At 55.1% G+C, this 27,254-nt stretch overlaps 1 protein-coding gene across 1 annotated transcript; it reads left to right on the top strand.

Annotated features, from left to right (window-relative positions):
• The first annotated feature begins 11,300 nt into the window (after window positions 1-11,300).
• CERCAM (cerebral endothelial cell adhesion molecule) lies at window positions 11,301-22,261 on the top strand. The gene is made up of 13 exons (XM_066366988.1): window positions 11,301-11,533; window positions 12,947-13,057; window positions 13,200-13,317; window positions 14,995-15,129; window positions 15,289-15,493; window positions 16,287-16,406; window positions 16,734-16,810; window positions 16,924-17,030; window positions 18,828-18,960; window positions 20,238-20,365; window positions 20,528-20,731; window positions 21,129-21,383; window positions 21,765-22,261. Exons 1-12 carry the CDS (start codon window positions 11,337-11,339, stop codon window positions 21,379-21,381), a joined length of 1,788 nt encoding a protein of 595 aa, XP_066223085.1. The 5' UTR covers window positions 11,301-11,336; the 3' UTR covers window positions 21,382-21,383; window positions 21,765-22,261.
• Window positions 22,262-27,254: the final 4,993 nt, after the last annotated feature.

Genomic DNA, 27,254 nt, shown 5'->3' with positions numbered 1-27,254 from the left:
CTCCATCATCGTTTAAAAAGGATGAAGGCCAGAAAAGTGTTAGCGGTCACAGTGTCTGGCACCTGTGACGTGCTCAGAGGGAAGCAGTACTTACCGCCACCATCATCACCATCATCGACACATTTCTGCCTGCAAGGTCTGAGCCACCAGCTTTGGGCCTTATAGTTTAGCCTCCTTATTACAGATAGGGAAACGGAGGCCCAGAGTGGAGGACTTGTTAGGGTCACATAACAAATTGGTGGTGGAGCAGAAAGCAGCTCTCAGCGCCCTCATTCCCGTCTGGATCCCTGTCTCTTCTCTGCTCCTTCCCCCCATCCAGTCCTCTCCTGGCATGCCCAGGGTCAGCCCCTGGCACCCAGAGGCCCCCAGGCAGAGCCCAGGAGGGAAGTGAGCGGGGCTTGGAGCAGAGGCTCAGAGACCAGGCGCTTTCTCAGCCCTGGCTCTTTGTCTGCTGCTTTGTGATGGTAAGTGCTGCTCCTAAATCAGTTCTGTGACACTGTTATTGTTGCCCAGGGCGCAAAGAGTCTAAACTTTTCCCCTGAGGTCAAGAATGTGGCCAGTCCCCAAGCCGCCTGGAGCAGGGGCCTGGGTGGCTGGGGGTGGGGCTGGGGCCTCACCCGGAGCTGGGTCGAGCTGTGGTGGGGAGGGGGTCAGCAGGAACAAAACGCTTTGAAATGCCTCCTCTCCATCACTGCCAACATTGTCCGCTGCCCACGGGGGGCCTGGCACCGCCTCGCCGGGGCTCCGGCCCCCAGCCCTGGCCAGGCCCAGCCCGACATCTGAAAATGGACAGAAGGTTATTGTCCCTCCTTGCAGCCCTTTGTCTGCCCCAGTTCCAGATGTCTAGGCTGGGACCAAGGAGCTGACCCATGGTGGGCAGGGGGGAGGGGACAAAGAGGGAGAGCACGGGTCACTGCCTCCTGAGGGGTCGTTCCCAGACCCTGAGATCCCACCCAGCCATGGCCCAGTCACCTTCTGGGCCTTCTTAGCCTTGGGATTGTCCCTGTTTCCTTGTCCCTCCTCCCCTTCCACTTCCACCGGACCAGGGCCCAGCCTCAGGGAGGAAGGCCACAGGGGTGCAGGAGTTAAGAGCAAGGGGCCTTGGAGTCCCCATAGCTGCCCCTGGCAGCCGTGTACTTGGGCAGGCTGTGCCCTCCCTCAGCCTGCGGCCCCCACGTAGGTACCACGAAGTTTATTTATTCACACAGGAACTGCAAAGTCTTCCTAGGTGCCGTCTCCTTGCTGGGCACGGGGTGCACAGGGGTTCGTGGGCCACTCCCATTCTTCCAGACTGTGGTTAAGGTTCATAGTCGTAAGGTGTAACATCCCCACCCACTTTTTCCGTGTTGGGTACCCTGCTCACCGGTTTACCTGAGTTATCTCAGCCTTTTGACAACAAAATTGAGGACTCAGTAGCTCCCGTTCTGATATCCATTTTCCCGCTTTGGACACCGAGACTCTGCGAGGTAGTGCCTCTTGCCCAAAGTCAGGCTGCCAGGACGCTGCGAGCCGGGATCCCAGCCCAGGCTGACCGCCGCCCAGAGGAATGATCTGCTAATAAATACTTGGAAGATATTGAATGCAGAGTCTGGCACACCTCTGGGCTTAGCCTACGGGAGCTGCCAATGGTGTTAATGCCACTCCTCAGTTTTCCCATTTCGCAGATGGTGCTACTGAGGCCCAGACCAGGGAAAGCAAGCCTGTGGCGGGGAACTTGGAGAAATTTCAATAGCAACACCAATAGTGATTCTGGAGCCATCGGGCCGGCCACAGAGAGGCAGCAGCCCAGTTTCAAACTCCAACTCTGTTTGGGCTTGGCTAACTGACTGACTTCTTACACCTCTGTTTCCTCATCAGTAAAATGAAAGCATCCCCTGTGTCACAGGGTCGCTGTGAAAGTTAAGTCAGATCGGACACTTAAAGCACTTAGCACCAGCGCCTGGCACACAGCGGTCATGTAATGATAGCTATTATTATTATTGCTCTCAGTAGGATAACATGTATCCCTTTGAACCTTCCTGTCACCTGGGGTTACCTGAGGCCAAGACTCTGTGGAGGGGAGGGGAGAGGGCTAGCAGTTGTTGATGGGGGTGGGGACAGTGATGCCTGGGCTCCTTGGGGTCTCTAGAAGTCTTGTGACTGGACAGTCCTGTGGGTCAGGGGGAGGCGGAAGGGCCGGGCAGGGAGGGGAAGGGGCTGCCTGGGCCCAGAGGAGTTAACAGCTCCTAGGCCCTGGCCCAGCCAGGCTGCCACGCCGCAGCCCAGCCGGCTGCAGTAGAAACGGTTTCAGCAGAGGAGCCAGGGCTGCTTCCTGATGGGCAAAACAGCTGGCTGCCTGGGGAAAACAGCTGGCCCGGCCCCAGCCTCCTGAGGACAGAGCAGAGCCTCAGAGGACAGCTCCGCATCGTGGGTCCTGGAAGAAAGGCCTGGCCCACAGGGTGCCCTCCGGGGTGGGGGTGGGGGTGGGGTGGGACTGCGGGAGATGCGGGCGGAGGCCGATGCCTGGAGCAGGGGCCAAGGTGTGCTGGGTCTAAGTGCAGTGGGCAGGGGGACCCAGCAGGACCTGGGGGGACCCTCTCCTCTCAAATAGAAAAGATGAGGGACAGGGGGGTGGATGGGGGGCACGCCTGCGCTCTGCCAGGGGTCCTCTGGGCACCGGGATCGGAACCTGAGCTGGACGGAGCCCAGGCGGGGCTCCTAGGCTCCCATCTGCTGAGCTGCACCCAGGACAAGAAGTGGGATGTGAGAGCCTCCTCTGGCCAGGATCTTGGGCTCCCTTGGCCACAAAGCAGGACAGGGGCCCAGAAAGCCCCCAACCCAGGCCTTGTGAAACTGGCAGCTGGTAAGAAAGAGCCCCACCTAAGCATCCTCTCAGCTGGGGGCCTCATTCCCAGCCTGTGTGGGACCCCGAGCTTGGGGCTCTGTCTGGGCCCTGGCGTGCTTCCAGGCCGCCCCCACCCACTGGCAGGGAGGCAGCACCTGAGCCTTCACATGAGTTTGGGCAGGGTAGGCAGAGGGTTAATGGGAAAGTGACCTGAGTCCACTGAACTAGAGCCGCCTTCCTGGGCTCTTGACCCCCCAAGTCCCACAGGCCAGACACCCCTAATTTCTTTCTGACCAAGGGGTGTCCTCTCACCCACCTTCCTAACGCTTAGGAAGAGGGGGTGGGCCCCCACCTTGGGTGTGCCAACCTCAGCGCTACTCTTCCTTTGAAGACCACCCTGCAGAGCCTTTGCTGTAGTGGGCAGGCCTTGGAGCTGAGGCTCCCAGTGGGAAGAAGGCGCTGGGAAGGGGGACAATTCTGGGGTCTCTATTTGCTGATGCCAGAGTGAAGCCTAAGGCGCTGGCGCCACCACCTGGCTATAGCAAGAGCCGCAGTGGCTGAGGGGTGGGAGTGAAGACGGAGGGGGAGAAACCCACAGCTCAGCTACATGTGAGTCCAGGATGGTCTGTGTTCTGTTTAGACAGATGGGCCCAATTTTTTTGTTCCAGGCATGTATCCTATATGACCTGAAGAACAAGGCCTTAGGCCCCACAGAACGGCATCTTTAAACGTTGGCCTGCTTCAAAATCACTAGGGAGGCTCATTGGTTTAACCTGCACTCCCCGAGTTTCTGATCCAGTAGGTTTGGGGAGGGGCTTAGGACTTGGCATTTCTATCCTTCTCAGATGAGGCTGATGCTGGCTAACCCAGGGTGCCATTCTTTGAGAACCACTGCTTTAGATTTGCTATGAATCTGGAGCAATATTACCTTTGTAAAGTATATCTTGTTGATCTATTTTGGTGCAGGGGAAAAAAAATGAGTAAGTGGGAGTGTATGGGTGCTCGATCAGCCCACCTACACAGTGACCTTATCATCATCTTCTTTTCTTTTTTTTAAAAGATTTTATTTATTGATTTTAGAGAGAAGAGAGAGAGAAAGGGGGTTGAGCCTGACCAGGCAGTGGCGCAGCAGATAGAGCATCGACCTGGGACACTGAGGACCCAGGTTTGAAACCCCAAGGTCACTGGCTTGAGTGTGGGATCATAGACATGACCCCGTAGTTGCTGGCTTGAGCCCAAGGTCGCTGGCTTGAGCAGGGGCTCACTTGGTCTGCTGTAGCCCCCGGTCAAGGCACATATGAGAAAACAATCAATGAACAACTAAGGTGTTTCAACTATGAGTTGAAGCTTCTCATTTCTCTCCCTTCCTGTCTGTCCATCTCTGTCTGTCCCTCTCTCTAGCTTAAAAACAAAAAAAACAAAAACGGGGGTTGAGGAGTGGGAAGCATCAAGTCATAGTAGTTGCTTCTCGTATGTGCCTTGACCAGGTCAGGACTCGTCATCTTTCTATGGCCCAGCTGGCCCTGCTCCAGGGCTGGGCTAACATGGTGGTGGAGGCGGACAGGTCCCTGCCTCAGAACTCACAGCCTTGTCGGTCTGGTGTGTGATCTTTCTACGTGGAAGTCTAAAAGGCAGCTCAAGGCCTGACCTGTGGTGGCGTAGTGGGATAAAGCGGCGACCTGGAAGTGCTGAGGTCGCCGATTCGAAACCCTGGACTTGCCTGGTCAGGGCACATATGGGAGTTGATGCTTCCAGCTCCTCCCCCCTTCTCTCTCTCTCTCTCTGTCTCTCCCTCTCCTCTCTAAAATGAAAAAAAAAAAAAAAATTTAAAAGGCAGCTCAAAATAAGGCCTAAAATAGAACCCAGTTTATATTCTACCTCCTCAGGTCGTCCCCATTGAGTAACTAGCCCACTGTTCAGCCCAGTTGCAAACCCTCTGGGTCATCCTGACTCCTCGCTCCATCTCCCACGTCCCACATCTAATCCTGTGCCACACCTTAACACTGCTCACTGCCACCTCTCCCTGTGGGAGGCTCTGCGGCTGCTGTTGCCCTCTGGTCCACTCTCTGAGCTGCAGCCAGAGTAATTTTTTTTTTTTTTTTTGTATTTTTCTGAAGTTGAAATGGGGAGGCAGTCAGACAGACTCCCGCATGCGCCCGACCGGGATCCACCCGGCACGCCCACCAGGGGGCGACGCTCTGCCCATCTGGGGCGTTGCTCTGTCACAACCAGAACCATTCTAGCACCTGAGGCAGAGGCCACGAAGCCATCCTCAGCTCCTGGGCCAACTTTGCTCCAATGGAGCCTCGGCTGCAGGAGGGGAAGAGAGAGACAGAGAGGAAGGAGAGGGGGAGGGGTGGAGAAGCAAATGGGCGCCTCTCCTGTGTGCCCTGGCCGGGAATCGAACCCTGGACTCCTGCACGCCAGGCCGACGCTCTACCACTGAGCCAACCGGCCAGGGCCTTGCAGCCAGAGTAATTTTTTAAAGACACATCATTTCACTCTTCTGATTATTCCTTCCAATGTCTTTTCATTGCACTTAACAAAAAATTTCTTTTATTTATTTATATTTTCTTAGGAAAGAGAGTAAGGGGGAAAGAAACAGAGAGAGAAACAGAAACATTGATCTGCCCCTGCATGTGCCCTGACCAGGGATTGAACCGGCAGCTCCTGTGTTTCAGGATGCCGCTTTAACCAACGGAGCCATCCGGGGCAGGACGTCATTGCACTTTTTTTTTTTTTCTTTTTATTAACAGAGACAGAGAGAGAGTCAGAGAGAGGGATAGACAGGGACAGACAGACAGGAATGGAGAAAGATGAGAAGCATCAATCATCAGTTTTTCATTGCGCGTTGCGACACCTTAGTTGTTCATTGATTGCTTTCTCATATGTGCCTTGACCGCGGGCCTTCAGCAGACTCACCTGGTCAGGCGTCATTGCACTTTTAAAAATTCAAAATCCTGCTGTGGCTTCAAAGCCCTAGGTCCTTGCTGGGCAAACTGCAGCTTATGAGCCACATGCGGCTCTTTGGCCCCTTGTGTGTGGCTCTTCCACAAAATACCACGTGCGGGCGCTACCTTGATAAGGAATGTACCTACCTATATAGTTTAAGTTTAAAAAATTTGGCTCTCAAAAGAAATTTCAATCGTTGCACTGTTGATATTTGGCTCTGTTGACTAATGAGTCTGCCGACCATTGCAAGTGGTCCTCATCTCTCACCACCCCTGGCTCACTTCCCTCCAAGCACCCAGGCCTCCTGGCTTGTTCCCACTGCGTGACATTGGCCCCGCCCACTCCCTTCGAGGGAAACGATGTTCCCCCAGAACTGCTCTTGGCTGGCTCTCCTTCAGCTCTGCGATGTCCTCACTAACCCCTCGACTCAACTACCTCCCACCTCCCAGCTGCTCTCTATTCTTAGTAAGTTGCTTTATTTTATTCATAATATTTACTGGTCTTTGAAACTATTTTTTCCCCTCCTTTTTGTGACAGAGACAGAGAGAGGGACAGACAGACAGGAAGAGAGAGATGAGAAGCATCAATTCTTCGTTGTGTCACGTTATTGTTCATTGATTGCTTTCTCATATGTGCCTTGACCAGGGGTCTACAGCAGACCAAGTAACCCCTTGCTCGAGCCAGCGACCTTGGGCTCAAGCTGGTGAGCTTTGTTCAAACCAGATGAGCCTGCGCTCAAGCTGGTGACCTCGGGGTCTTGAACCTGGGTCTTCTGCATCCCAGTCCGATGCTCCATCCACTGTGCCACCACCTGGTCAGGCTACTGTCCTTTGAAACTATTAATTTATCGGCTGTTGTTTCCTGTCTCCTCGCACCAGAATGTGAGCACCTGAGGACCAGAAATGACCTGTCTTGTGTACCCCATACCTAGAGTTCTGCTTGCACCTCGCACGTGTGCCATAAACACTCGCTGGGTGAAGGGGTAGTATAGGATGCCATTCATGTGTCCCTCAGACATGACACTGAGGAAGGCTTTCTGGAGGAAGGAAGTTTCAGCTGAAACTGGAGGGCCTGTATGAGTTGGCCAGAAGGCCCAGTTAAAGCAGAGGAGCAATGATGAAAAAGAAAGTGGGAAGGTCCTATAGAGAGTTCTGGGGAGTGTACCTAGTCAGCCAGGCTGGGGCAGAAGACCGGTGGGAGGAGTCAGCCAGGCTGGGGCAGAAGACCGGTGGGAGGAGAGGTCGGGAGCTGGGGACAGGCGGGCCGTGCGCGCGGGGCTCCATGCTCTTGAGGGGTTTGAGCTCTTTGCTGAGATCAGTGGGAAGCTCCCCACCCCATCAAGGGTGTTAACGTCAGACATTTTATTTTAAAATTTTTATTTATTGATTTTAGACAGAAAGGAAGGGATGAATAGGCAGAGACAGAAACATCTCTCTGTTCCTGTATGTGTGCCAACCAAGGATCATCAAACTGGCAACCTCTGCGTAGTGGGACAATGCTCCAACCAACTTAGCTACCCAGCCAGGCTGTCAGGCATTTTGTTTTATTTATTTATTTGTTTGTTAGTTTATTTACTTATATCAGACATTTTATTTTATTTTTTAATTGATTTTAGCGAGAGAGGAAAGGAGAGAGAGTTCCTGTACATGCCCTGACCAGGGGATTGAACCTGCAACCTTTGTGCTCTGGGACGGTGCTCTAACCCAGTGGTCCCCAACCCAGGCCGCAGATCGGTACCTGTGTGTGGCCCATTTGGTACCGCAGAGAAAGAATAAATAACTTACATTATTTCCATTTTATTTATATTTAAGTCTGAACAATGTTTTATTTTTCAGAGACAGAGGGAGAGTCAGAGAGAGGGATAGATAGAGACAGACAGACAGGAACGGAAAGAGATGAGAAGCATCAATCATCAGTTTTTCATTGCAACACCTTAGTTGTTCATTGATTGCTTTCTCATATGTGCCTTGACCACGGGCCTTCAGCAGACTGAGTAACCCCTTGCTCGCGACCTTGGGTCCAAGCTGGTGAGCTTTTTGCTCACACCAGATGAGCCCGTGCTCAAGCTGGCGACCTCAGGGTCTCGAACCTGGGTCCTTCCGCATCCCAGTCCAACACTCTATCCACTGCACCACTGCCTGGTCAGGCAGAATGTTTTATTTTTTAAAAATGATCAGCCTGACCAGGTGGTGGCACAGTGGATAGAGCATTGGACTGGGATGCAGAGGACCCAGGTTCGAGACCCCGAGGTTGCCAGCTTGAGCACGGGCTCACCTGGTTTGAGCAAAAGCTCACCAGCTTGAAGCCAAGGTCACTGACTCCAGCAAGGGGTTACTCAGTCTGCTGAAGGCCTGTGGTCAAGGAACATATGAGAAAGCAATCAATGAACAACTAAGGTGTCGCAACACACAACGAAAAACTAATGATTGATGCTTCTCATCTCTCTCCGTCCCTGTCTATCCCTCTCTCTGACTCACTGTCTCTGTAAAAAATAAATAAATAAAATTTTAAAAAAAATGATCAGATTGCCCTGGCTGGTTTGCTCAGTGGTAGAGCGTCGGCCTGGCATGCAGGAGTCCGGGTTCGATTCCCGGCCAGGGCACACAGGAGAAGCGCCCATCTGCTTCTCCAGCCCTCCCCCTCTCCTTCCTCTCTGTCTCTCTCTTCCCCTCCCACAGCCAAGGCTCCATTGGAGCAAAGTGGGCCTGGGTGCTGAGGATGGCTCTGTGGCCTCCGCCTCAGGTGCTAGAATGGCTCTGGTTGCAACAGAGCAATGTCCCAGATGAGCAGAGCGTCGCCCCCTGGTGGGCATGCCGGGTGGATCCCTGTCGAGCGCATGCGGGAGTCTGTCTGACTGCCTCCTCATTTCCAACTTCAGAAAAATACAAAAAAAAAAAAAAGACCAGATTCCCAGTTACATCCGTCTAAGACTCAATCTTGACGCTTGTCTCGTAAGTTCTACAATTATATTTAAAAATACCACAGTTTTTACACTGGTCGCATAATTTTATTTTGTGCATTTATCCGTCCCACCCTAAAGGCCGGTCCATGAAAATATTTTCTGACATTAAACCGGTCTGTGGCCCAAAAAAGGTTGGGGACCACTGCTCTAACCAACCGAGCTACTCGGCCAGGGCTGTCAGGATTTTAGAAAAGGCTAGTGAATGCAGAACGGTTTCCAGGGAGCAAGCCGGTGTTGGGCGAAGCTGGGAGGCGCAGGGGCCCTGGTGAGTGCTGCTGATGCAGAGGCAGGCGGGTGGGTGGCCGCATGCAGGAGACACTGAGGATGCGGTCCTGCCAGGATGTGGTGATGGACGGGGCTGAGAGAGTAGGGCTTGTTATCTATGACTCCCAGGTCTCCAGCTTGAGGGACTGGGTGGGTGGAGGTGCCTGTCCCTACAGTTGGTAGGCCATCAAACGGGGAGCAGGTTTGGGGGAAAAACTGAGATTCTGTTTTGGACAGCTGGAACTTGGGTCTAGGTGGGCAGTAGAGACATAGGTCAGTTTTTCAGAAATGGAGTAAGTGGTCCATGTGGTCAGCTGCTGAAGAGAGCCCTTATGGGTGAAGAAGAAGTGTCTCTTGTGGGGAAGTGGCCTGGAGGATGCTGGTCTTGGCAGGAGCAGTGTGGCCGGAGCAGCCATGGCCCATGTAGAGCTCTGAAGGGAGATGAGGAAGCAAAACAGGTGCAAAGCAGAGATTCCCCTCTCTCTCTTTCTCTCTCTCTCTCTCAGAGCGGGAGAGAGGTATGGTTGCCGCTGGGAGCCAGCAGGCAGCTGGGGGCTTTGTATTTTAAGTTGGGGGAGATTGAAATCCTTTGGAATGTTGAAGGAAGGATTAAGAAGAGGGAGGCTGGCGATCCGGGAAGACAAGGGGATGGCATTTGCAGGCCAGGGGTAGTTCCATCATTCGGAAGGGATGCCTCTCATTGTACCAGGTGGTGAGAGCACAGGCTGCTTGTGGTGCAGAAGGTTGCAAGTTTGGAGGCTGGAAATGAGAATTCCCAGGTGACAGCTTCTCTTTTCTCCACTAAGTAGCAGGGAGAGGCCTTAGGCCTTCCGCTGCAGGGCCATTGGCCCGGAAGTGGCTTCACCTGGAAGGAAGCTTCAGCTGGGTCTGGTGGAAGCTTTGGAGCCAGGCTGGAGGTCTGGACTCCAGGGTTCAGTGCCTCCACATCCTGCCCCATAACTAGGCAAGTCCATTTCTTGCTGGGCCCCTAGCCCTCCCTCTCTCAGTGGAGATAAGTGTGCACAGATTTAGCCCTCCTCCCTGACCCTGGGGAGAGGCTGAAGGGAGACCCAAAGGTGTTATAGGAAAATAGGCTTTCTTTGTGGGTGGGTGGGGGTGGTGAATGGAATGGGAGCCTGGCTTCATCGGCAGTCCTGTCTTCCAGCCCAGGAATTCCTCCTGGGGACAGGCTCCGTGCAGAGAAAAGCTCCAAGGTATCCTTGCAACCAGCCCAGATGAGGACCCGAGGTTCTGGGAAAGCAGCTTGCCCCAGATGAGTGACAGACGTGGAGTTGGAACCTGTCACTGGTGCCAACAGGCCCCTCCCCTTCCCTGCCCTCTCCTAAGAGAGGTTGGAGACCTAAGAGAGGTTGGAGACCCCTTTCCATTTCAGCGGGGCCTAGGACCCCAACTCTGCCCCAGGGGAGGTTGTATCATCTGCTTTACCCTGAGGGGCGGTGTGGTGCTTCCTAGTTCTGCACTTAGTCTAAGAGTGTACTTTGCTCTCTTAAAGGGTCGAAGCAGTGCGGGTGCCGGCAACAGAGGCGAGGACGATGACGCGCGGGAAACGCCAGGCTCGGACCGCAGCGGGATGGCGCGCCCAGGTCAGGAGGACCCCCTCGGAGCCTCCCAAGCAGGTCTCGCTGTCAGGCCCACGCGTTGCCTCGAGGTTCTGCAAAGTTCCGCCTGAGCCCGCTAGAGGGCGCCCGGCGCGACGGGGGGCGGGGCCGGGAACCCGGGAAGGGCCGCCAGGAGTCGGTCCTGCCCGGCGAGGTGGGCCGCTGAGGTCCGAGGGTCCCAAGGAGGGCAAGGGGGTCCGGATTCAGGGGTGTCGGGCGCTCGGTGAAGCCGGATTCCGGGGGTTGCACGCTCAGGGATTTGGAGTGGAGTGTTCGCAGACACCGGGACGGCTCGGATGCCGTCACCCCAGACTCGCCTCCCTTCTCCCTTTCCCCCCTCCGGCGTGCGGTTGGGAGGGCGCTGCTCCCGGGTCGCGTCTGGGGCGGGTCTGCTGGCCCTGGCCCTTGGGTGTCCCTGGCCAAGGAGAAGACACTTGAAAGTTCCCATATAGGAGTGGGGAGTGGGAGCCCACCTGGGGGGCATAGGTTCCCCCCAACCCACTCCGAGCTGCCTGGGCCCGCCCCCGCCCCGGCCCTGGGCCCCGCCCCGGCCCTGGGCCCCGCCCCGCCCCGGCCCTGGGCCCCGCCCCCGCCCCGGCCCTGGGCCCCGCCCCCGCCCCGGCCCTGGGCCCCGCCCCGCCCCGGCCGCCCCGCCCACTCCCCCTCGGCCCGGCCGGGAGCCCCGGGGGCCGCCGCCGTCGCCGGAGGGCTCGCCATGCGCGCTGCCCCCGCCGCCCCGCTGCTCCAGCTGCTGCTCCTGCTGGGGCCGCGGCTCCAAGTTACCGGCGTCACAGAGCCGTCGCTGCCCGCCGTGGTCCTTGCCATACTGGCCCGCAATGCTGAGCACTCGCTGCCCCACTACCTGGGCGCTCTGGAGCGACTAGACTACCTCCGGGCCCGGCTGGCCCTCTGGTGAGAGAGTCCCTGGCATTGGCACCCACTGGGCATCTGCCCCCCAGCCCCGACGGGGCCATCTGCTCCCTGTCCAGACACCACCCAGACAGGCTCCTCCCCTTGCAGACAGGCCCTCCAGCCCCTCGCCCCAGGCAGGACCGCATGCCCCCTGGCTCTGCAGACTGGCCTCCGAGGCCTCAGGTTGACCCTAGGACACCCACCCTGGCCCCTACTCCTCCTCTTGGGACCTCCTCTGGGTGTAAGTCGGGCCCAGGCACTCTTGCTGTCAGCACCCGAACTCAACCCCATGGGACCTGTGGTTGGCTTGACTTGGAATGGAGCAGACAGGAACAGCTGGTGTCTCCTGGAGCCCGAGGCGGCAGGCAGGGATCCACAACACTGGGGGTTCCTGGTTAACAGAGGGGATGCTGTCAGCCCTGGGCTCCAGGCCGCCCTTCAGGGGAGTCAGACCTCCCCTCCCGCCCGCTGGGCTGATTCCAGACTCTCTGTAGAGGGGTGGTCCTGCCAGCTGATGGCAGTGCCTCCTCTCTGGTACCCCACCCCAGATATCCCCACAGGGTACTGGATTCAGAGGCCACAGTCTGTGGAAGCCATACAGGGAGGAGTCGCAAGCAGAGGCTGGGGATAAACTGAGAAAAATGACAAACTACCCCTCACAACACACCAAACTGGGGCTGGGGGTGGAGCCGTGGCCTGGGGAGGCTGCCCACAATTACCACAGTTTGGGAGTTTAGTGCCCACCCCTAAGGGACTTGACACGTAGTTAGTTTTCATTCCTGGGGAATTGGCTTAAAGGGACAGTGTCACCTAAAATCTGGACTCTCTGCTTGGTCCCCTCTTCCCACTCAGTCAGGGGAGCTCCTTCCCCAGGAGAGGAGAGGCTACGCTCAGTGGCAACTGAACTTGAGCCCATCAGCACTTCTCAGGGACACTCAGAGTGTCGTTTGGTTCTTATTACAACTTACGGGCAGAGAGAAGCACCAGCTGTTCTGTGCAGTCCTGACTCAGGGGAAGGGGCTGAGCTGTGGTCACACAGCAAGGAAAGAAGGTAACCAGGCAATGTGGCGTGTGTGTTCTTCAAAGCTGAAGAACATCTTTCAAAATGCACTCAAGTTCTCTTATCTTAGCCCGCTGGGCTGGCTCCAGCCTCAGCAAGGCATCTTACAGTTATAGAGGAAGAAAGTGAAGCCCAAAGAGGGATGGGACTTGTCTTAGGTCACACAGTGGGTCACAGACCTGTGATGGGGACCTGGCTCCTGCTTCCAGCCCCTCCTCTGTAGCATACCTACTGCTCCTGCTCCTAGGAGAAGCCAGCCTCGCAGGTGTCAGTGCTCTGGGGTCCAAGGCTGCCCCGGGATTTGGTCCTTCTGTGGCCGCACCCACCCCCCACCCTTCCTCCTGTGTCCCCAGGTGCGCCACGGACCACAATGTGGACAACACCACAGAGATGCTGCAGGAGTGGCTGGCCGCTGTGGGCAGTGACTACGCAGCCGTGTTCTGGAGGCCTGAGGGGGAGCCCAGGTGCTGGTCTAGGGGGGATGGTAGGCAACAGAGGAAAAGGGACAGCCCAAGCCACAGCCTCCAGGCCAGCGCTCTGTCCACTGCCCTGCAGAGAGGGAGAGGCACCTACTCCACGGGAACGTCTCATCTCTTTACCCTTCAGGTCCTACCCAAACGAAGAGGGTCCCAAGCACTGGACCAAAGAAAGGCACCAGTTTCTGATGGAGTTGAAGCAGGAAGCCTTGACCTTTGCCAGGAGCTGGAGGGCTGACTATGTCCTGGTAAGAAAGCCTGGCCTGGGATTGGGCTTCCCATACATGCTGGGGGTCCCTGACAAAAATGTGGGTGTGACGACCTTCTGTAGACTAGCAACCTGGGTCAGAAAGCAGACCAGATACTGAGCTTGGATTCCTCTGCTTAAACGCAGACTAGATACTAAGCCTGGATTCCCGAGACATCCCAGGGTATACGCTGAGTCTAGTTTCCCGAACTAGAGCTCAAAATAGGTCTTTTTTTTAAAAAAAAATTTTTTATTGATCTTAGAGAGATGGGAGAGGGAGAGAGAATGGAAGAGAGAGAGAGAGAGAGAGAAAATATGTGGATTTGTTGTTACATTTATTTATGAATTCATTGATTTTTTTTTTTTTTTAACAGGGACAGAGAGAGAGTCAGAGAGAGGGATAGATAGGGACAGACAGACAGGAATGGAGAGAGATGAGAAGCATTAATCATCAGTTTTTCGTTGCGACACCTTAGTTGTTCATTGATTGCTTTCTCATATGTGCCTTGACCGTGGGCCTTCAGCAGACCGAGTAACCCCTTGCTCAAGCCAGCGACCTTGGGTCCAAGCTGGTGAGCTTTCTTTGCTCAAGCCAGATGAGCTCGCGCTCAAGCTGGCGACCTTGGGGTGTCAAACCTGAGTTTTCCACATCCCAGTCCGACGCTCTATCCACTGTGCCACTGCCTGGTCAGGCCAGAATAGGTCTTTGAATCTACCCCCTAAGTCAGAGCTCTGATAAAGTTCTTAGATCAGCAACTCAGGTCTTATCTCTGGACCAAATCCCTGAGCCAGTGCCCCACACTCGATCCTTGGTCCAGGAACAGATCTACTAGTTTGTCAGACCAGTGGTCCCCAACCTTTTTTGGGCCATGGACCGATTTAATGTCAGAAAATATTTTCACGGACCGGCCTTTAGGGTGGGATGGATAAATGTATCACGTGACCAAGACAAGCGTCAAGAGTGAGTCTTACCAAATTTTCTTCAAAAAAAAAAAAAAAAAAGAGTGAGTCTTAGATGGATGTAACAGAGGGGATCTGGTCTTTTTTTTTTTTTTTTTTTTTTTTTTTACAGAGACAGAGAGAGAGTCAGTGAGAGGGATAGACAGGGACAGACAGAGAGGAACAGAGAGATGAGAAGCATCAATCATTAATTTTTTCGTTGCACGTTGTAACACCTTAGTTGTTCATTGATTACTTTCTCATATGTGCCTTGACCGCGGGCCTTCAGCAGACCAAGTAACCCCTTGCTTGAGCCAGCAACCTTGGGCTCAAGCTGGTGAGCTTTTTGCTCAAACCAGATGAGCCTATGCTCAAGCTGGCGACCTCAGGGTGTCGAACCTGGGTCTTCCGCATCCCAGTCCGACGCTCTGCACCACCACCTGGTCAGGCGGGATCTGGTCATTTTAAAAAAATAAAACATCGTTCAGACTTAAATATAAATAAAACAGAAATAATGTAAGTTATTTATTCTTTCTCTGCGGACCGGTACCAAATGGCCCACGGACTGGCACCAGTCCGTGGCCTGGGGGTTGGGGATCACTGAGTTAGACCTCTCTAAGGGAACCCCATTGGATTCTGGGAGCCACTCTGGGCCTCTGGCAATCTGGAGGGATCCCACTCAGTGAATCCCTGGGGGGGCTGCAGCCCAGGCAAGGCTGTGACATCCCCCTCCTCAAAGTTTGCAGACACAGACAACATTCTGACCAACAACCAGACACTGCGGCTTCTGATAGCGCAAGGACTGCCCGTGGTGGCCCCAATGCTGGACTCGCAGACCTACTACTCCAATTTCTGGTGTGGGATTACTCCACAGGTGAGGCCGGGGCTGGGGATTCAGGAAGCTTGGGGTTCTGGGAGGAGGGACACCGAGAGTAAAGAGCCTGAAGGCTTTGGGGTCTGTGCGCGGTGGCAGGCAGCAGTGTGCTTGGGGCGGAGGGGGCCCTCTCACTGCCCAGAGCACCCCCTTCCCCAGGGCTACTACCGCCGCACAGCTGAGTACTTCCCCACAAAGAACCGCCAGCGCCGGGGCTGCTTCCAGGTCCCCATGGTCCACTCCACCTTCCTGGTGTCCCTGCGGGCGGAGGGGGCAGCCCAGCTGGCCTTCTACCCCCCACACCCCAACTACACCTGGCCCTTTGACGACATCATCGTCTTCGCCTACTCTTGTCAGGCTGCTGGTGAGGACAGCTCTCCTTGATCATTCTTAAGAAGCCTCTGAGCCTTTGTACATGCTGTTCCCTCTGCTTTGCATGCCCTTCCCCACTCTGCAGTTCATCTTCACTCCTGCTTGTCCTTTGGGTCATACATAGCCTTTCTTTAGCCTGTTGCTCCAGTAGATTAAATCCTTTCTCTGGCTGTCCCCATTGTGGCACTTTCGTGGATTCCTCCCTCATTAGATAAATATTCCCCAAGGAGCTCATGACCCATAGAAGATAAAGAGTAGATAGATAATTGTAATAAAGGTGACAAATCTTGAAGAAATAAAAAGGCTGCCAGTGGAGGACAGCATGGAGGGGGCAAGAGAGGGTGTGGGGTTAAGTGTAGGGATCTGAGTGAAAGGCCATGATGCTCGATTGGGGCTGGTTCCGGGCGGAGGGGGGGACGTTTGGGGCATGAAGAAATGGCTCCACCATGCGGTCTCTGCAGTGTAATCACTGGCTGTTGTCCTACGGAGTTTGCTTGTCTCACCCTGGCCCCCCAAGGGAAGGGATCTGTCCGTCTTACTTGCCATCATTGCCCATCACCCAGTGGTGCTCCACAAACATTGTTAAATGAATAAACCACCTCAGCAGAAGCTCCCTTAGGTATATTTTTTAGAGCCAAGCCCTTTCTCCTTCTAATCCCACAGGTGGGGACACCGAGTCCCAGAGAAGACTTCCACGGGGACCCTGGCAGACTGGGCCCAGGATCTCTCAGCTGGGGTCTGAGAGCCCTTCCGGATTCTAGCACTCACCCACCCTCTCTCTGCAGGGGTCTCGGTCCACGTGTGCAACGGGCACCGGTTTGGGTACATGAACGTGCCTGTGAAACGCCACCAGGAGCTGGAGGATGAGAGGGTCAACTTCATCCACCTGATCTTGGAAGCCCTAGGTGAAGGCTGGGAGCGGGGGCACCCGCCTGCTGCCACCACTCCCCACGTCCCCTTGTGCCCCTTCTTCTAGGCCCCATATTGAGGCCATCGGGCTTGGGGTCCCAGCCTCACCCCTAACTCCTTCCCTGGCTCTGGGCAAGTTCCGTTCTCCACTGGGCCTAGGCTTCCCATCTGTACAATGGAGGCAGGTGGATTCTGACCTCTGAGGGCCCTTCCTGCTGGCCGTTCTGCTGAGGAGGCTGGAAATGGGGAGAGGAGCTAGGACTCCAGGGTCACCGCTGACAAGAGCCATAGGGATTCACGGTTGGGGGTGCTTCCCTCTGCAGTGGACGGACCCCCCATGTGGGCCTCAGCTCATGTGTCCCGACCCCCAAAGAATCCCACCAAGATGGGGTTTGATGAGGTAAGTTCCTTCAGCCTGCAAGACTGAAGGTCAGGAGGTGGGCAGCCCCCCCAGTGGGCGCTCCCAGCCTCCCCCAGCACCCACTCCCGCGCTCCCCTCCCCTGCCCCCCCAGGTGTTTGTCATCAGCCTGGCCCGCAGGCCGGACCGCCGTGAGCGCATGCTGAGCTCGCTCTGGGAGATGGAGATCTCTGGGCGGGTGGTGGATGCTGTGGACGGCCGGTGAGGCTTCTTGGAATGGGGCCCCGGGCAGCCGGGGGCGGGGGGGGGCAGCGGGGTCCGCTGAAGCTCCGGGCGTGGGAAAAGCGGGTGGATGCGTTCAGTGAGTTTCCTGTTCCAGGAGGTGTTCGCACAGGGCCTGAGTCATTCTGTCTCAAGGAGTCTCAGGGCAGACCAGACCATATCAGGGCACCCAGCCTTAGTTCACCAGAGGGAGGAGAGTCCAGTGGTTAAGGCCCAGGATTTGGAGCTCCTGAGCTTGGGTTGCAGCTCTGCCACTTATCAGCTGTGTGACTTCCACAAGTCACCCCCATCTCTCAGGCCTATTGTGTAAATGGCAAATCATGGTGCCTTCCTCCTAGGGGCCTGTGAGGGTTTGGGGCCTGACACAGTTAGTATTCTGACACAGTTAGTATATATATAAATTTAGTGAGACAGAGACAAAGAGACAGATAGACAGGAAGGGAGAGAGATGCGAAGCATCAACTTGTAGCTGTATCACTTTTAGTTTTTCTTTTTCTTTTTTGTATTTTTCTAAAGTTGGAAATGGGGAGGCAGACTCCCGCATGCGCCCGACCAGGATCCACCCGGCACGCCCACCAGGGGGCGATGCTCTGCCCATCTGGGGTGTTGCTCTGTTGCAACCAGAGCCATTCTAACGCCTGAGGCAGAGGCCACAGAGCCATCCTCAGTGCCCGAGCCAACTTTGCTCCAATGGAGCCTTGGCTGCGGGAAAGGAAGAGAGAGACAGAGAGGAAGGAGAGAGGGAGGGGTGGAGAAGCAGATGGGCGCTTCTCCTATGTGCCCTGGCCGGGAATTGAACCTGGGACTCCTGCACGCCAGGCCGATGCTCTACCACTGAGCCAACTGGCCAGGGCCTCACTTTTAGTTTTTCATTGATTGCTTCTCATATGTGCCTTGACCCAGGGGGCTTCAGCTGAGCCAGTGACCCCTTGTTCAACCAGCAACCTTGGGCTCAAGCCAGCGACCATGAGGTCATGTCTATGATCCCACGCTGAAGCTGGTGACCCCGCACTCAGACTGGTGACCCCGCGCTCAGGCTGGCAACCTTGGGGTTTCCAACCTGGGTTCTCAGCATCCCAGGTTGACACTCTATCCACTGCTCCACCACCTGGTCAGGCAAAAGCTATATTTGTCTTTTTTTATTTATTGATTTTAGAGAGAAGGAAAGGTAGAGAGAGAGAAACATTGATTTGTTGTTCCACTTGTCTATGCATTCATTGACTGAATCTTGTATGTGCCCTGAATGGGGTTCGAACCCACAACCTTGGCATATCAGGACAATGTTCTAACCAACTGAGCTACCTGGCCAGGACTCTGAGGGTTATCCTTCTCCATCCTGGACGTAGGTCCCTGGTGGGTGGGGTGGGAGTGGACCAGTCACATTCCCTGGGGAACCCAGGGTTCCTCAGCCCCCTGTGACCTCTGCTGTTTGCTGCCTGTGCCCCCAGTGCCCCCAGCCCTTCTGATCACAGGACAGCCATCCTTTGCTAGGGTCTTTGCCATGCTCCCCATATTCATCCAGGGTTGCACCCCCTTGGGCCACCTCCCACCTCCCTCTGTGGACACCACCTGCCCTGTGGATCACTCTTGCCTGAGGTGGTTACAGTTCCCCCATCCAATCAATCACTGATGACTCCAGGCCATCCGAAGCTGTAGTAAGGCTAAACACCTCCTTCAAACCAGACTCCAGTGGGACTAACCGACATGCACGAGCCAGGCGCCCCCAGACAGGTCCTGGGCAGGCACCCCTCACCTCATTACACCCATCGCCCTCAGGACACTCAACAGCAGTATCCTGAGAAGCCTTGGCGTGGACCTGCTCCCTGGCTACCAGGACCCCTACTCGGGCCGCACGCTGACCAAGGGTGAGGTGGGCTGCTTCCTGAGCCACTACTCCATCTGGGAGGAGGTAAGGACCCACGCCCCGGCCCACCCCTCAGGGACGGCAGCTGCAGCCCTAGTCACTGCTTTATACCCAGCCCTGGAATGAGTGGGTGCGTGGGTGAATACATTCACAAAGGAAAGTGGCCTGCGGCTTTAAACCTCCTCTGTGTCCAACCCTATACCTTAGTCACTGAGCATCTACTGTGTACTAGAGAATATTCTCTGAGAATATAGAGGAGAACCAGAAAAATGCAGCCCTGGCCATCCTGGGGCTCAGGGACCAGAGTAGGGTACAGACATCAAGAAAGAACCCACTTGCCTCAGGAGGGAGGTGTACATGCTGCCTGTGTGGACTGACCTGGCCTTCTGGCCTGGTAGGGGTCAGCGTGGGCCTCGCCATTGACAGATGGAGAGAAGAGCCTCCTTAGCAAAAGAAAACAGTAGGAGCAAGGGCCCTGAGGCAGGCAGGAGTTGGTTGTGTTCAGGGGCGGGAAGAAAAAAGGCCTCAGCACACTTCAACCCAGGGCCAGGGCTGTGAGTGACACCGAGAGGCCAGTGCTTGGACACTGGTCCCCAAGGGGTGCCCCCTCCAGGAGGCAGTGCTTAGACTCACTCCTGGTTTTTATTTTTTGCTGTAGCCAGAATATGTGTGAGCTTATATTTCTGTTTTTATTTTTCCCCACAGTCTCTGAACAGACTGACAGATGACTGAGCTGATTTCATATTCTTTTAACATTTTCAAAAGTTACAAAGAGTGATTTTTCTTGGGATGTTGGGGGCTAGGGTCTCCCCCATGCTGCCCGGCCTCCCAGCTTCCTTCAGGAAAGCTCAGGAGGTGGAAGGCAGGACCCAGGCCCTGGAGTCCAGCAGGTGCTGGTTCAGCCGCTGGCTCTGCCACTTCCTGTCTGTGTGTCCTTGGATGGGTGGGTTCACCTCCTCACATCTGTGTGCTGCCAGGGCCATCGTGTGTGCTGCCCCGGAGGGCCCCTGGAGACGGGCAGCGACACTGTGGCCCCTGGGATGTATAGTAGCATTCGTTAATGCAGCACGGGTTCCAGTTGCCATCATGAGTCTACCTGGAGAGCTAGACAGGGCCTGGAGGGCCTTGAATGCCAGAGTGAGGCCCTGGGGTTTTAGTCCCCAGGCGGCGGGAGCCCCAGCAGGCTCTACAGCAGCTGAGTGGCGTGGCCAGGACGAAGCATCAGGCATTTCGCTGAAGCCAGGGAGAGAGTCGGTGTTAGCTAGGTGGAAGGGGACAGCTTGAATCTAAGGAGCCACCTTCCACCCTGGTTCTTCGCACAGGTGGTGGCCAGGGGCCTGGCCCGGGCTGTGGTATTCGAGGACGACGTGCGCTTTGAGAGCAACTTCAAGAGGCGTTTGGAGAGGCTGCTGGAGGAGGTGGAGGCAGAGAAACTTCCCTGGGACCTGATGTAGGCAGCCTGCACCGCACAGGGGCAAGGGGAGGGGCGGGCTCTGCGGGTCTGCCTCCTGCTTGGAGCCTTCTCCCGTCCTGGTCCTGGCAGACGGGGTTGGGGGGGTCTGTGACATGTCAGGACCTACAGTGACTCCTGGGACGGTGGATGTCACTGCAGCTACCTCGGCCGGAAGCAGGTGAACCCTGAGGAGGAGGTGGCCGTGCAGGGGCTGCCGCACGTGGTAGTGGCTGGCTACTCCTACTGGACACTGGCGTACGTCCTCAGCCTGGAGGGCGCCCGCAAGCTGCTGGCCTCCCAGCCGTTGCGCCGGATGTTGCCTGTGGACGAGTTCTTGCCCATCATGTTTGACCAGCACCCCAAGTGAGTCTCAGCTCAGGGCAAGGTGACCCACCTCAGCAGGTAGTATGTCCCCTGGCTGGGCAGGTGGGGAGACTGAGGCTGGCAAAGTTGAGTCATTTCTACCAAGTCACCAAGGAGTAGTTAAGGAGCCCAGCCTCACCCTGGGGTCAGACCAACATAGGTGTGACTTCTCTGCTGGCCTAGTGGCTCTTAGTTAAGCACCTTCCCAGTTCTGAGCCTCTGTTTCCTCATCTGGGAAATGGGGCTAAGAGAAACCATTCCTCTCATGCTTGTTGTGAGGTCTAGATGGGGAGGGCAGTGAGGTGCTGTGGGCAGGCGAGGTGCCCGGCTCCAGGCGGCATGAGGTCTGCGGGGAGGGGCTCACCTCAGCCCCCCTAAGCTGTCTCCTACCCCACAGTGAGCAGTACAAGGCACACTTCTGGCCACGGGACCTGCGGGCTTTCTCTGCCCGGCCCCTGCTTGCTGAGCCCACGCACTACGCAGGGGACGCAGAGTGGCTCAGTGACACGGAGACCTCCTCACCCTGGGACGATGACAGCGGCCGCCTCATCAGCTGGACCGGCTCTCACAAGACCCTTCGTGGCCCCCGCCTGGACCTGACTGGCAGCAGTGGGCACAGCCTCAATGCCCATCCCAGGGACGAGCTCTAGGTGTGGGTGGGGCTCGGAAGAGGCCCCCAGCCTGTGGGCCTCAGTCTTTTCTCCCCTTCTGTGGCCAACTCTGCGTCTGGGTCTATGTTCCCCTTCTCGGCTTTTCTCTCTCTTTCTCTCTCCCTCCCTCCCCCCTCCTCCAGGTCTCTGTTTGTGTCTTTGGCTGTCTCTGCATTTCTCTAAACCTCTAACTCTTTCTGTCTGTCTCTGGCTCATTGTTTCTGTGTCTGTTGGTGGCTTTGTCTCTGATTCTGTCTGTCTGTCTTCTCTGCTCACCTCTGGCTCTCTGTGTCTCTGACTCCATCCGTGCATGTTTCCATCTCTGCCCCTCACTGTCTGACCCCAGTTTTGTTTCTCTCCTTCTGCCTCTCTTGTCCCACCAGGTCCAGCTGGTGACTCTAGAGGAGTGCTCAGGAGCGGGCCAAAGCTGTCTAGGGAGCACAGATGGAGATGGCTGGCAGGAGCCACCACCAGGAACCACAGACCCACTGGAGACCTGGCTGCCACCTTCGGCATGGCCACTCTGCCCGCTGGCCCCGTCTTGCATCAGGAGAAACCAGAGATGGGTCCGCTTCCCTGAGGTCACGTGGTGGAAGGGCAGGGCTCTCAGGCCCTCTTACCCTGCCTGCCTGCTTTGCGGCCTGGGGCGGAGGGAAGGAGGGAGGCTCAAGCCGGACAGACACAGGAGCCCTGCCCTCCCCGAGGACCCAGCTGCTAGGGCCCCTCTGCCTCCTTCTACCTCCACCTCAGCCCACCCCGCACCCCCAGCTTACAGCCTGGGCCTCCCTGCCGGGATCCACCTCTCCCCTGGCCGGTGGGAAGTGCCAGGAGCTGGGAGGAGGCCCCTGCATCCAGTAGGCCCTCAATAAAAGCCAGCTGGTGTTTGCACTTTATATGTGTCCGTGTTTTTTTGCACTGTCTGTTGTGTAACTCGTGGCTGAGCCTCTTTGCTTGTCACAAGGTCTGGAATCTATGGATGGGCGGTTAGAGCGACAGAGAGGGGAGGGCTGAGCACCTGGCTTCTTTGTCTCCTGGCTGGTCAAGTGGAGGTGGGAAGAGGCGAAGCCCAGCCCACAGTGAGTGCTTACCCGCTGGGACTGCCACGGTCATCATGGGCCTCACCCAGGGCCGCTCGTGCCTCCGGCCTGTGGACCCTCACTTGTGTGGCTGGAAGCCCTCTGGGGGAAGTGGCTGGGGGAGCTCGGGGCTCCCCTGTGGCCTGAACTGGGATGGTGGCTGGAGGGCGCTAGGTGGCAGAGCCTGGACCTTGTGGGCCCAGTGCCCTCTGTTTGTACGGGGCTGGCGATGGGGAAGGGAGCCCAGGGCATCTGAAGTCTGTCCCTGTGCTCGGGGTTAGCAGCTGCAGCTCAGGGCTCTTCTCCTCTGCTCAGGAACTGCAGGCCTTCCTGCGCCTGCCCTGCCCTTCACCTCTCAGACGGGCGCCTGGGCCTCGCACTGTCTCCAGTGCCTGTTCTCAGGCACTGGAGGGGTGGGGCGGTGGCTGCCCTGGCCAACCCATGGTACAGGACCTGGCCCAGGCAGCTCTCGGTTTCCTTCAGAGGAGCCCCCTCCCACGGTGGCCCCTGACTTGGTCTCGTAAGCACGTGGGTCCTGGCAGAGTCGGCCAAGCGGCCCCAGAGGCTGGGCTCTCCTCTTTGTCCTGGGGATGAGGTCCAGCCTGCCGGGCTTTGGCTCCAGGACCTGGCATGGCTGTGAGAAGGACTTGGGGCCAGTGCTGCAGGATTGGTGATTTGTTTGTTCCAAGAATGAAAGCCATTGATCTGATGGCTCTGACCTTGAGCATGTCACTTCTCTCCACGCTTTGGATCCCTTCATTCTTTAAAATAAACATTTATTGAACACCTTCTATGGGCCAAGTTTAGGCACTAGGGATACAGCAGCAAATAAAACAGACGTAAGGAATGATCCCTGACTTTGCGGAGCTGATATTCTAGTGAGGGAGACCGACACAAACAAGTAAATATTAGCAGGTAAGAGCTGTAGAGGAAAACGAGGGAGGAGATGTTGAGTATGACCTGAGGAGTTCACAGCTGAACAGAGACTTAAAGGAGGCGAGGGGAAGCGGTGGGGAAGTCTGAGGGCAGACCATTGCAGGCCAAGGGAGCAGTGTATGCAGCCGTCCCAGGGCAGGGGCAGGACTGGCGGGTTCAAAAGCCAGCAAGAAAAAAAAAGAAAAAGACAGCAAGGTGGCCGGAGCAGAGTGAGCAAGGAGGAGCAAGGTCTGGAGAGGATGGATCCAAAGTCAAGGCCAGAGCAGAGAGGACCTTGGAGGCCATGTTAGCATTTATTCTGGCATAAGGAGCCCCCGGGGGTTTCAGGCAGAAAAATGGCTTATATTTTATTATGATCACCCTGACTACTGTACTGAGAATGAACTGTATGTAGGGCGGTCCAGGGTAGAAATAGGGACACCAGTTAGGGGGCTTTTAAAATAATCCAGGCGTGACACAAGAATGGTGCCTCACACCAGGTTGTTGACAGCGGGGGTGACGAGAAGGTAAAGGCCACAGAACGTCTAGAGAAGAGGAGGCTTTTTACAGACAGCAAAGCCACTGCCCTTGGGTCTGCGTTAGCAGGGGCAACCCCACCTCGTTCTTCGAGGTTGCTGGTGGGTGACCCCTTGGGCCTCATCTCCTTCAAGCTCTTCGCAGACAAAGTTCCAAAAACAGCAGACAACTTTCCTGCTCTGAGCACTGGGGAGAAATCATTTGGCATATGAAGATTTCTGCTTCTACAGAATTATTTGGGATTTACGTGCCAGGGCAATGACTTCACGCACCATAATGGCACGGGCGGCAAGTCCCTCTACAGGGAGAAATGTGATGATGAGAATTTCATCTTGAAGCACATAGGTCCTGGCGTGTTGTCCATGACAAATGCTGGACCCAATGCAAATGGTTCCAGTTTTTCATCGGTGCTGCCAAGGCAGAATGTTGGAAGGCAAACATGTGGCCTTTGGCAAGGTGACAAAGGGCATGAGTATTGGGAAGCCCTGGAGCAACATGGGTCCAGGAATGACAAGCCCAGGAACAGGTCACTGCTGCCAGCTGTGAACATGCTTATGCTGTGTCTTATCTTAACCGCCGGCCCACCCCTTCCATAGCCCAGAAGAGCAGCTCCACCCGACTGCCCACAACAGCCTGTTCTTTTTTTGCTACAGTTCATTGGGTCCTAGATTGTCCTTATCCCCTTCCAAGTCCAGCTAGACAAGAGAGTTAAGTTTATAATTATGAAAAACTAAACAGAGAAAGAGAGAGAGAGAGAGAGAGGAATTGAGGACGATGCCAGTGTTTTTTGTTTGTTTGTTTTTGTATTTTTTCTGAAGCTAGAAACCGGGACAGACAGACTCCCGCATGTGCCCGACCGGGATCCACCCGGCACGCCCACCAGGGGGTGACGCTCTGCCCACCAGGGGGCGATGCTTTGCCCCTCCGGGGCGTCGCTCTGTTGCGACCAGAGCCACTCTAGCACCTGGGGCAGAGGCCAAGGAGCCATCCCCAGTGCCCGGGCCATCTTTGCTCCAATGGAGCCTCGGCTGCGGGAGGGGAAGAGAGAGACAGAGAGGAAGGAGAGGGGGAGGGGTGGAGAAGCAGATGGGTGCTTCTCCTGTGTGCCCTGGCTGGGAATCGAATCCGGGACTTCTGCACGCCAGTCCAACGCTCTACCACTGAGCCAACTGGCCAGGGCCGATGCCAGTGTTTTTGGCAGAATTGCTGGAAGAATGGGACTACCATAAACTGAAATGGACCAGACCATGGTTGGGGCTGGTTTAGGTGCCGGTTAACAGGTCACTTTTCGATGTGTTAGATTTGAGGTCCCAGTACAGATGTCAGGTAGGGGGTTGCATACTCGAGCCTGCAATTCAGGGTTCAAGTCTACGCTGGTGCTGGAACTTTGGAATTCCGTCCTGGCCCCAAACCACATACTACACCACCACTTACCTGTCTGCCCCTCCAAAGTTCTGATTCTGTAGGTTGTGGGTGAAGCCTGTCTGGTTTTGAACCAGACCACCCCAAGTCATTCTGACCAGCTGATAGGTTTGGGAACTACTGCTGAATCTACATCAAAGTAAAATTGACTTTGATGATTTTTGACCACGTAAACAGTCACGTCACCACCACTACAGTGCAGATGCAGAATCTGTGTGCTTATAGAATACATCTTCCCCCCAGCTCCCCAGTGCCGTTCTGCATGCAGTCCGCGCCCTCCACCCACTCCAGCCCCTGAAACCACTGGTCTGTTTTCTGTCCCTATGCTTTTGCCTTTTCCAAAACTGTCATATGGGTGAAATCACATCGTACATGGCCTCTCATGCTGTCTCTCTCTTTTTTTAAATTTTTACCCAGCATCATTTTATTTGGAAGTTTTATACAAACAGCTTTGGTTTTTAAAAAAAAGATTTTTTAAATTGATTTCTATATTAGAGAGAAGAGAGAGAGAGAAGGGAGGGAGGAGTAGGAAGCATCAACTCATAGTAGTTGCTTCTTGTACATGCCTTGGCCAGGTAAGCCCGAGGTTTCGAACCAGCGACCTCAGCATTCCAGGTTGACGCTTCATCCACTGCACCACCACAGGTCAGGTTATACAAACTGAGTTTTAATATCTACCTAATACTTTATACTATAATTTCTAATATGAATATATAGTATGAAAAATGTGTTATAAAATTTTTTCTCAAGACTTTCAAATACCACCTGACCAGGCGGTGGCGCAGTGGATAGAGCATCAGACTGGGATGTGGACGACCCAGGTTCAAGACCCCGAGGTTGCCAGCTTGAGCATGGGCTCATCTGGTTTGAGCAAAGTTCACCAGCTTGGACCCAAGGTCACTGGCTCGAGCAAGGGGTTACTTGGTCTGCTGAAGGTCCACGGTCAAGGCACATATGAAAAAGCAATCAATGAAGAACTAAGGTGTCGCAACGAAAAACTGATGATTGATGCTTCTCATCTCTCTCCGTTCCTGTCTGTCCCTATCTATCCCTCTCTCTGACTCTCTCTCTGTCTTTGTAAAAAAAAAAAGACTTTCAAATACCACCTGACCAGTGGTGGTGCAGTGGATAGAGCTTCAACCTGGGATGCTGAGGTCCCAGGTTCAAAACCCCAACATCGCCAGCTTGAGCGTGGGGTCACCAACTTGAGTGTGGGATCATCAACAAGGTCACCAACTTGAGCCCAAGATCGCTGGCTTGGCTGGAGCTCCGCCCCCCAAGTAACGTAGGAATCAATGAGCAACTAAAGTGACACAACTACAAGTAGATGCTTCTCATCTCTTTTCCTTTCTCTCTCTCTCTCTAAAAAAACAAAACAAAAATCTTTCAAATACCTTCCAATATGCTCTAGGCTACTATTCAGAGAGGGCAAATATTTTGGTTCTCTCTCTCTCTCTCTCTCTCTCTCTCTCTCTTTCTTAGATAGATAAGCAGGGAGAGAGAGAGACAGAAACATTGAGCTGTTCTTGTATATGCCCTGACTGGGGATCGAACCAGCAACCTCTGTATTTTGAGTCAACACTCCAACCAACTGAGCTATCTGGGCATTCTGGTTTTCGATGATGTCCTGCTGTGAAGAATGTGGGAAGCCTTGCCCTTAGGCACACTTGCTGCTTAGAGTGGGCAAGAACAGTCAAGAACAGTGCTTATTAATCCTCCCTGATGGGCTGCTTATACAGTTGTGCACAAGGGACAAGGGGTTTTCATATGAGTAAATGACAGTGACTGTTGGACATTGGCTGATTGCCAACTGTCCTGCCTGTTCAAGGAACTTTTTGTCTCCTTTCTGGTTTATTTATTTTTATTTTTATTTTTTAGAGAGAGACATGGCCCTGGCCAGTTGGCTCAGCGGTAGAGCGTCAG

This window comes from Saccopteryx leptura, chromosome 2, assembly GCF_036850995.1.
Source record: "Saccopteryx leptura isolate mSacLep1 chromosome 2, mSacLep1_pri_phased_curated, whole genome shotgun sequence".
Taxonomy (NCBI): domain Eukaryota; kingdom Metazoa; phylum Chordata; class Mammalia; order Chiroptera; family Emballonuridae; genus Saccopteryx; species Saccopteryx leptura.
Note: the sequence above shows the minus strand (reverse complement) of the source record. Positions and strands in the feature narration are given on the sequence as shown.